Source organism: Puccinia triticina, chromosome 5A (assembly GCF_026914185.1).
Source record: "Puccinia triticina chromosome 5A, complete sequence".
Classification (NCBI taxonomy): Eukaryota; Fungi; Basidiomycota; class Pucciniomycetes; order Pucciniales; family Pucciniaceae; genus Puccinia; species Puccinia triticina.
Genome location: NC_070562.1, coordinates 4,364,142 through 4,374,955, shown reverse-complemented (window position 1 = coordinate 4,374,955; position 10,814 = coordinate 4,364,142). Strand labels below are relative to the sequence as shown.

General features: G+C 47.2%; 2 protein-coding genes across 2 annotated transcripts; both read left to right on the top strand.

Moving 5' to 3' along the window:
- Positions 1–339: 339 nt before the first annotated feature.
- PtA15_5A540 (uncharacterized protein) lies at positions 340–1,485 on the top strand (the record flags this gene model as incomplete). Its single annotated transcript, XM_053169313.1, has 6 exons — positions 340–543; positions 670–784; positions 950–1,084; positions 1,171–1,244; positions 1,329–1,364; positions 1,459–1,485. The coding sequence occupies 6 exons, from the start codon at positions 340–342 to the stop codon at positions 1,483–1,485; spliced, it is 591 nt and encodes a 196-aa protein (XP_053020522.1).
- Positions 1,486–7,522: 6,037 nt separating this feature from the next.
- Positions 7,523–7,693, top strand: PtA15_5A539 (uncharacterized protein; the record flags this gene model as incomplete). Its single annotated transcript, XM_053169311.1, has 1 exon — positions 7,523–7,693. One exon carries the CDS (start codon positions 7,523–7,525, stop codon positions 7,691–7,693), a length of 171 nt encoding a protein of 56 aa, XP_053020521.1.
- Between the last annotated feature and the right edge of the window lie 3,121 nt (positions 7,694–10,814).

The following is a 10,814-nucleotide window of genomic DNA, read 5'->3' as shown; positions in this document are numbered from 1 at the left end:
TGTGACAGGATGGATGCTGGCGAAAATCGCGCAGGGTGTGATTGAGGTGTTTTCTTGAATTGGAAATCTATTCTTGCTGTGTGACAGTTGAGCTATGTATTGTGAGTGTGTTTCTGCCAGGTTTAATCCTGTTTTGGCCTCGTCGGCTCGACGTTTTCCCGGTTTCAGCCGGGTCCCATCAACTCCCGACTGGCAGGCAAGCACAAGCCACGCTGAGCTGGAGAACAAGAGAGAGCCAAAGTTTGAAGAAGCACATCAACAACCGGTACAACAAAGAATAACTTGGCATCTTTCCAACCATCTCACCCATCCGATCCGATCGAACCGCTCCTACCGAAGATGTTGACCAACGCTGCTAACCGACTAGTCATCCTTCAACGGGCTGTCCAGACCCCAAACCTATTACCGGCCTCTCAAAAACTGGCGGTGCTCAGATTGAGATGGAGCTTCAAGGCGGAGAACCGAAGCCTAGCCACCGTCGCTGTATCAGCCGATCAATCAGCAGCCACCTCCAGAACTTCGTCCTTACCGTCGATCAGTAATGTAAATTATTATTTATAATCTTTATCTTGTCAAGGAGTTGCAAAAAACAAAATTTGCTTTGGTGTGATATGACAGCAAAATTACGCAAAACTGATCATCATTCACTATCCCCATTGCATCATTCAGATCGAAGCAGCATGGAAAGAGATGTCCCCGCAAGAACAAGAAGCCATCTTTCATCATCTCGAAGGTTTACAAAAGAAAGACTGGACTCAACTCAGCCTTGACGAGAAGAAAGCATGTTTGTCTCTCCTCCTTCAACGACTTTTTTCGTGTATCTCTTTATGCGCTCCCTTTCGGGAAGAAAAGCGATCACCTTCAGACCTTTTTGATTGACTAATTGTCCTTCATTCTTGCTCTTTAATCATCGTTTCGTCGTGCACAACTCGTCTACGAAAATCATCAGCTTACTGGGTTTCGTTCGGTCCACACGGTCCCCGTGAGCCCCTCCACGCCCCTGGCTCAGGGATCAAACTCCTTCTCGGGATCACCGGATGCGTCTCGGCTGCGATCGCGTTATTCGTCCTGATCAGATCAGCATGTGAGTCAGACTCGAGCAATCATCATCTCCCCGTGAATTGCAGCAACTGTCTGATACCGCCTTGTTTATGACCATAATGAATGCAGCCCCTGACCTCCCGAGGACTATGACCAAGGAATGGCAGGAAGCTGCCACTGAGCGCGCTATTGAACAGAAGATGGTACCTCATCTTTCTTCATTTTTTTTGCTGAGATGATTTCCAGTTCGTGGAGTGTTTGACTTGTTTCTTTTTCGGTTTTATTAGGACCCGTTCACTGGTGCAAGCGCCCAAGGTGAAAAGGTAAGCACAGATGCTTTAAATTGGATCATTCAAAGATATTTGCTTGGATATCTTCTTATTGATTCTTCGTTTTCAATCAATCAACTCATTGTAGGCCAAGACTTTTGTCCAATCTAAATAGAAGAGTGACTACTGTTTGGAATTTATTACAAAAACCTTTGATTGTGTTATAATAAACTTAGCCTTTTGGGGGCAAATTAGAAGAAAGCCTAAAAAAAAAGCCAAGTCTCTTCAGTCTCCTTTGGTAAGAGCAACTCCACCGCGGGCCCTAAATTGGGTCTCTAGTTGGAATTTACCGACTCAACCCGACCCACCGCGGGCGCTATTAGCGTCAAAATTTTACAGGTGTCCCCAAATTTCATGCCCGAGTCCGTACATGTAGGGACTCCTAGAGACTCTCTCCAACAACCCAAAAGACACTGTCACATAACAACAACATTGTGAAACTCCATTGGTCACCTCCTCGATGAACGGAACCAATCTTACAATATGTACTCATCTCAATGAACGGAACCAACCGGCCATCGAGGAGATGTATTGCTCCTCTCGGTGACCGGAAAGAACCGACCATCAAGGAGAATTATTACTCATCTTGATGACCGGAACGAACCGGCCATCAAGGAGATTTATTGCTCCTATCAATGACCGGAACAAACCAGCCGTCGAGGAGAGTTATTATCCTCTCGATGACTGCTCCGTTCCGGCCATCGAGGGGAGTTATTACTCCTCTCGATGTCCGGAACGAACCGGCCATCGCAGCAGCGACCGACCGGTTGTCAGCCACACACACACCAATCAATCCTCAATGACCGGCTCGTACCGGTCATTGAGGTGAGTCCACTTCATGATTTCTTGATGACCGCTATGGAAGGCCATCAAACGAGGTGGTCATCAAAAAACATGCAAATGTTCTGGATGACCGGTTAGTGACGGCCATCAAGGAGTGTTATTTATGTATCCACCTCGGATGGTCATCGAACAAAGTGCATTCGTTCTGGATGACTGGTTTGTGCCCGTCATGGAATACATGTACATCGGTGGCGTGTCCGTGATTTTTAAAGACTCCCTTTGGAGGCTCGCGGTGTATGCCGCAGCAGTTTGGGGCGGTAAAACCTGCTGCGCAGTCCCGAAGATTGAATTTTAGCGACCCCAAACTAGGGCCCGCGGTGGAGATGCTCTAAGATGCTTGCCTCAGAGCATTTCCACCGCGGGCCCTAAATCGGGGCCCTAGTTGGAAATTTCAGGAGTTTACCGCCTCAACCCGACCCACCGCGGGCGTTATTTGCGTCCAAAAAATACTGCCGTCCCTAGATTTCGTGCTCAAGTCCCTACATGTAGGGACTCCTAGAGACTCACTACCGACTCCCTTTCACATAACATAGTCAGTGAAACTACAGCTCATCCCATCGGTCACACCCCCAAACACATGTCCCTCACTTGATGGCCAAGGCAGGTCGGCCATCAAGAGGTGCACTCTTGATGGCTAATCAATAAGCACACTACTGGCCACATTCTCAATGGCTGGTCAATTATAATCATCGAGTGGAGTACATATTCCCCTCAATGACCAGTTTGTTCCGGTCATTGAGACAACGGTGGGTAGTTACGATAACCATGAATCCTCTTCTTTGGTCTTCAATTCAAAATTAGGAACCAAATAAAATGTTCTGTCAGCTAGATCAAGAAGTCAGAGCTCTCCTCTAAAAATTGGTGAAAGAATTTTCCATTTTTGTCAAAAGAATAAATTGATATCCCTTATTCCGTGTCAAATTTTGCAGTTACTAGTAACTAAAACCAGTAACTAAAAACTGGAAGTGTAATCAAGGATATCCAGGCAGTCTTTTTACAAAAATGGAAAATTATTTCACCAATTATTAGAGGAGAGCTATGACTTCTTGATCTAGCTGAGAAAAATCATTAGGTGGTTCTAAATTTTAAATTAAAGACTGAAGGAGAAAAAAAACTGATAGTAACTGTTATCGTAACTACCCACCGTTGATTGAGAGGAGTACGTACTCCCCTCAATGACAACGAACCGGTCACTGAGAGGAGTACATACTCCCCTCGATGGCCCGGTTGTTCCGGTCATCGAGAGGAGTACGTACTCCCCTTGATGGCCGGTTCCTTCCAGTCATCAAGAGGAATAGTACTCCCATGATGACCGGAACGACCCGGTTGGTTCCCATGATGTACACCGGTTTGTTCCATTTATTGAGAGCATCTCCACCCGGGGAGGTAAACCGGGTTGCTATCCCGCGTTTGCCAACCCGAACCCAAAAAACACCACCCAAAATGAGTTTCTATTTTGCCTCCGGAGGTAAAAATTGGCATCGGGTTGCTACATATGGCAACCCGATAGCAACACAATAGCAACTCCTCCTGGCTCATCCCCCCTCAACACTCATCAACAGTGCATAGACATGTCATACAACAACCCATAAGGTAAGTTTTACATCAACAAGTAATAAAAAAAAACAAAAATCAACCTATGAGAGCCATCAACGACTGTATTCCAGTCATTGAGAGCTTGACTATTGACGACTGGCTTTACAGGTCATCAAAAGCTTCGCCAGCTATACCGCTCACTAAGAGCTTTGTAAAGCTCTTGATGACCGGTATAACCGGTTGTCCATAGCTTTGCAAGCTATCTATGACCGGTTCGAGAGCTTGCAAAGCTATGGACGACCAGTTATACCGGTCATCAAGAGCTTGCAAACCTGTGAACAACCAGTTATCCCGGTCATTGAGAGCTTGCAAAGCTATGGACAACCAGTTATACCGGTCATCGAGAGCTTGCAAAGCTATGGACAACCAGTTATACTGGTTCCATAGCTTTGCAAGCTATCGACGGCTGGATATAACGGTCATCGATAGGTTTGCAAGCCATTGACGACTGGTTTTAACGGTAATCAATAGTTTTGCAAGCTATTGAGGACCAATTATAATGGTTGTCAATAGTTTTCACTCAACGATTGGTCATATCATCCATAGCTTTGCAAGCTATTGACGACCGGTTATAATGGTCATGGACAGCTTTGCAAGCTATCAATGACCATCTACATATACAGGGCTTTTAATGGGTCATGAAGGAGTGTGTTGGGGTGCTTCTGTATGTAAATATTACAGCAACCACGGGTGCGTGCCAGAGCCACGCGGGTTGCTATATGCAAAACATGAGTTGCCATCACGGTGTTTTAGCAACCCGAGTTTACCTCCCCGGGTGGAGATGCTCTGAGAGGAGTATATACTCCCCACAATGACTGGAATGACCCGGTTTGTTCCGATCATCGAGAGGAGTATACACTCTCCTCAATGACTGGGTTGACGGGGATGCCTTTTGTATGATTCTGTGTTGAGTGTTGATAACATTCCGGATGATTGCCAGCCAATCCATTACATTGTGAAAAGCAAATGGTGCCGCAGGAGCGGGGCAGTGGACCGGGGGCGACGGGACATGGAGTTTTTAGAGCATCCGCATCCGTGGCTAGATTAGCCTGGGCTAACTAGCTCGGATTAGAGCATCCGCATCCGTGGCTAGATTAGCCTGGGCTAACTAGCTCGGATTAGAGCATCCGCATCCGTGGCTAGATTAGCCTGGGCTAACTAGCTCGGATTAGAGCATCCGCATCCGTGGCTAGATTAGCCTGGGCTAACTAGCTTGGATTACAATTGGAATAGGCTAATCCAATTGGCCATCCGCATTGGTGGGGACTAGCAGGTCCAAGGCTGTCGGAGATTATGTGTTTAGGTGCCTGTATGTTATGTGTTGGGCACCTAAACACATACACCACGGGTTATGGTGGACAGATGCTTGGCGCAATGGATTGCGTTGGCTCAACCGGACCACCAGATCTGGCGGCATATCTGCGGGGGGCGTAATTATGCCTGCAAGCGGCTTGACCCCGGTTGCTCAGCGGCACTGCGGCGGCTTGACTGCATTCCGTCGGCTCGACGCCAGCTGCAAGTGCAGCCAGAACCCAAAAAAATTCCCATTGCTTGCTGTGAGACATGAACCCACAACCAGCACCCTACACAAGTGTCACTAGCCTGCCACTTACCACATGGGCTAATCACACAGCGGGCAATTGGATGTTGCATGCAGCCCACAGCAACACCCAAGCCAAGGGGACCCCCTTTACTTGGGTGTTGCTGCGGGCTACATGCAACATCTGATTGCCCGCTGTGTCACTCCATACCCCTTTTGGTAGTTATGCATATATATTGATGCAACTCATTCAATTAACCACGTGAATCTTTTTTTTTGTCAATTTTTCTCCTAAGTTTTAATAAACAATTTTATTTCATTTTTCATGAAATATTGTGATTTGAAGAAAGCTCGGACTTGTTTTTGTGTCTGCTGTGCACAAATCATGGCTTTCCATGATCCCAAGTTTTTTTTATCTTTGTTTCTGACTTGCGCCGTGAAATAAAGATTTTCAAGATGATTTCCAATTCAGCCCAAGAGGGCTGTGCCTTTCCCTTGATGATGGTGGCCTTCCGGCTTGCAAGAATCCAGCCTCTGGAGCCTTTCAAGTTATTTTTTTTTTTTTTGTTGAATTTCTGGTTGCCGTTGCAGGAAAAATGTCTTGCTTGGGTATTGATCTGTTTAATAGGGACAATCCCCCACCTGGCTACCATTCCGCATCCGAATTGTGGCGCATTCACGGCGGTCCAAAGCCGGCTGAATTGACTGTAAGGCTGCCTTAAGTTTGATGCCTGCAGATTAAAGCACTGATTCCTGTCTTATTTTGGGTTTGCAGCCCCAGATGATCGACTGCAGTACAAGTTTTCGACTCTTTTACCCAAAATCAAAATTGTCTAACAAGGGGTGGTCGACGGTCGAATCCAAAAAGAAGTTCCTCATTCTTGTCCCTGATTCTTCATCCCTTGAGGAATTTCAAGATTCTGTTGCCCAAGAATGCAACAAAAAGTTTGATGGAGCTGCGGATTTAATTTGGTCTGCGATCAAGAATGGATTCCCAAAGACTGAGTGGAAGATATCGATGAACCTTCCACCTGCTGATGAGTTTAAAACAATCGCCGACTATCGAATAACAGACGTTCCATCCTTCACCCACTGGATGGCAACGGTCATCGCAAATGGGAAGGACCACACAAAGGCCAGTTTGGCAGTTCTTATGGTGAACCGCAAAACCGCCGCCAAACAAGCAAAGGCTGTCATTAAGGTCAAAAAGCACATCTTGACTCAAGATGCTGCTCAGACGGCCTCCTCCTTGCATGCAAATCCATCCATCATCATCACGCCGGGGGATTTTGATGCAATGAACATCTACGTCAATCAGATATTCAATGCCCACCCGCCAAACCCAAAGTACGAGCAAAAGATGCCTGTCTACATTGATCCCACCGATCCGAGTCAATACAGCCCTCTCACTCTGGCCATTGTCCAAAGGTGGGCACGTGCGATTGTGAGTGAAATTCCAGCCCTGTAGTCATTTTGTAGATTTCCACAACTGACTCCTCTCGGCTTGTAGTTTGAAGGGCAGGATGGAGTCTTGATTTACGCCCCCCGCCCAACTTGAAGTTTGAGAAGTTGTCCGCCGCAAAGAAGCGCAAACTCAATCAGGGTACGACCAGCCAGATCAACAGCCCAGCCGCGGATTCCGATAGCTCCTTGGTGGTTGATCTCAAAGTCAACCTCCTAAACCAATACCTCAAGTTTGTCAAAATACCGGTGTGTGAAAGAGACATGATCATTGGGATTCTCACGGCGAAAGAGGCCACCAACCCAAAGATTTTCCGATCTAACAATATCACCCGCGAGATGATGAAGGACTGGGGCTTAGAGGACATCTACATTGCTCAGTTAAGAGACCATGTAAACAAGTTTGAAAAATCAAGGGCTTCTCATTAGTTATTTATCCCCTCATTATCCTGAAATCACCACATCTTTTAGCTTGTAAATATCAAATACCCCACCTATTGTAGCATTGCACAGAAATTCTTCTTAAATTACCCCTGTCTTCTCTTTATCCACTGATTATTCTTCAAACACAGATTCTTATAGCTTGTCAATATAAAATACCAATTATAGCTTCTACCTTGTAAATATAAAATACCAAGCCCATTGTAGCCTTACACAGAACAGCTTGTTAAATTACTGCTGTCAATTGATTACACCCAAACATTTTTTGATCATGAGCGGGCTAGAATGGCAATACTGGTTAAGACTGGCAGCAATCAGGAACTACCAATGTTGTAGCCTTGCTGGAAATAGCCTGCGGGCTCTGGCTGGCATGTTTTCCCAAGACGTAGCTAGTCCATTTGAACTGGGCGAGACCCAGATAGAGAAATTAAAAGTAAATTAAACGGTGTGGTGATTTATATAGGCGAGCGCGGTAGAATGTCCACGCGGGGAATGCACAAAGCCGCTCAGGCATGGTGCATTCCGGTGACATAAGCACTGAGGATGAGGTCAGGAAGGCACGCTAGGAAAGCTTACGGAAAGTCACACGCGGATTGGAATGCACGGATTGCGGATTGCGGATTTCGGATTGGGTATTTCGATTGGAGCGGAAAAAGACAGGGCTGGACTGCGGCGGGACTACACACGTGGACTGGTAGCAGCGGCGCGTCAGCGGGTGAGCCATGACAGCTCAAGCGGGTTCCATCAGCGGGTGGAACCAGGGTGAAGGCGGTGGCGAGAGAACGACTGACGGGGGCTAGACAGAGGACGGTGGGAGGGCAAGCGTCGGAGAGGAGCAGAGTCTAGGAAAGTGACGAGCGGGATAGCGGGCGGAGTAGGCGGACTAGTGCGGGAAAGTGTCAGACGTGCGGGATCGGGTGGGAACGGCGACGTGCGCGGAGGGGACTCTCCTATCGGGGGAATCTTTATCCTATCAAATTATTACGGATTTTTACTCATCATCATTGTACTTACAACTACGGACGTACGAGAGTTATTGAGAGATTATCTGTGTTCTTATCCTTATTCAAGAGTTACTTGCGGATTTTTGTGCTTACGACGTGCGGAGCTTTATTCACTCGCGGACTATTACGCTATAGATCAGGCTCAGTAAAGGAGCGCTGAAGGCTAGCGGAAAGTAGCAGTGCGGAGCCGAGTTACCGACAATCACACAGCTCGGACATCAATATTCTTGAAGGAGGCGGTTAGCGGACATTCTACATCAGCCAACCAGCTTTCATTCTCACAACGGGCACATCTATCACTCTCTCCTCAAACTGCCGAGGCTCACTGGTTGCCATCCCATAGATTCCACCCATCATGATGCCAAAGAGAGAGCGGACGGCAAGAAAGGCTTGGAAGGTTTGGACAAATGCCTTCCCAAGGGACAGGAGAGGATACAGATCAGGTTAGCCGTCAGCGGCCAGCGGCTTCCAAACCTGTCAGTCAGAAGCCCAAAGCCAAAAGTGCCGATAAACCAAAAGAGTAGAGTAAGAGTGATTGATTTGGTCGAGTCTGTTATCAAGCGGCCATCAAATTGAACATTCGATTAATACCTCACCAAATCAACCCTTGTTAACAGTTTGGAGCTTCGCCCAGGTCAAGAAAGGCAGGCTTCTCAGCCCTTGAGTTGGTACCAATTCTGCTTGTATCATTTCAGAATAATGATTCAAGCGAGCTAATCTTAGAGTAAAATACAGGTCTTGTGGGTAGGAACCATTCGAGCTAACAAGAGGCTTTGATGAATATTGGTAAGAGGTAATATTGGCTTGGGGAGAGGACTGGAAAAGATCATTGGAGCTAAGATATTCAATGTGATGACATGAAGGATACAACCTATTCAGCAGGTGGTTTATACTACTGAGAGGTATCAGAGGTAAGGGTTGGATCTTGGATCGGGGAAATAATGAAGACTTTCACAAAGCTCTTTGTAATCAGTGCTCTGGGACAAAGTACCCACAGTGTTTGTAAATCTTGTAACAAAACTCAGCGGTCAAGATATCACCAGTGACTTGACGGATTTCCCATTCGGAGTTGTTAGTGCAATTGAGAACTTGCGAGGCTTGCAAGCTATGTTTGATCAAAGCAAAACCAAGCTTGATCGGATTCAATTTGGGCCAGTAGGGTGGCAGGTATAATAGCCGTACCCCTGCCGCATAGCAAAGCTCCTGGACTCGCTCGCCTCAATGGAAGCTGGCGTTGTCGCACACCAGAACAGAGTTGTCATTGGGGTAGGGATTCATGCGAGGCAGCTGGAGCAGCAGTACATAGTCAGCTACAAAATCATCAATGGGATAAATGGACGGAGCTTACCAATTCATGCTCCAAGAAGTGTTCAAACTTTTGCCCATTGAACGTTTCCATGGTGGTCGCTAGGGCCGCCAGTCCGTTGATTGAGATGGCAGCAAGAAGACTTAAGCAAAGGGGGTTCTGGTTGATTATGAACCGAGCTGCGGGGGTCCCTTGTGGCAACCTAGCCTGCACTCAGAGGAGATCTCTGTCACAGAATGAGCTTTCATCTGACCAAGCAAAACAAGTTAGCCTGGTCTCAGAGAAAAAGATGAGGGAAAACTAACCTGTGAAGACCAAAAATTCTGCAGGGAAAAACTCCATGCGTTTGATATACGAGTACTTCGCAAGGATTGATTGTTGAATGTTTCTGGTATTGGGTCTCTTCAGTGTGATTGACAAACGCTGGACAAGGTTCCGGTGAACCGCCTTGATACTGAGCAGGACCCCGGTTGAGTCGTACAGATGCTCTCAGATTTCTTCCAAGAAAAGGCCGGGCTCCAATCGGACCAACTCAATGATGAACGCGCAGTCCTCTCTGGTCAGCTTGGCTGGTTGGCCCCGGGCCTCGTAAGTTTCTGGATCCTTCACAACACAATGAGTCTCTTGAAACAGATTGAGCCACCAAGAGAAAGACTGGCGGGATATCGGGGCGCTGAGTAGATTGCGGATCTCCGTCAACCCCAATCCTTGATGTGTCATCCGGACCGCGGCAATTTTGGTGGTGGGGGTGTAGGGATGAAATACCATCGGAGGCGGTGTTGTAATGGTAAGGGATTGGGGTGATTTTTGATGAATGGCCGGGTGGAGGGGGGGATGGGTGGGTAGAATGAATCGGCTGCTTGAACACAGCCTCAGGATATCACCATCCAACCACAGCTGGATCGATGATGTCACACTCCTGTGGCAATATCTTTGGCACAAACTGCTGCACAGCAGCTCAAGGGCATAACTTTATGGCGCAAAAAGTTCACCGAAGTCCAAGCTTTTAGCAAAGCACAATATGTAGTCTCTTCCTGACGTTTGAAGAGGTTGAGAAAAAGACATCAGAAAAGTTTTTCTTTTCTTTGTCTATAGTGATGCCATCAGGCTGACACATGACCGCGGTCAGGCCAACGGTGGAGTCCTGCCAGTTTTTGACGGTGACCCACCTGATCTGGCGGGATTACAATAATCAGAGTATGCCCAACGGGTGCTTGACCGCGGCGCAGGCCAGGTCAAGCCAACAGGCCGCC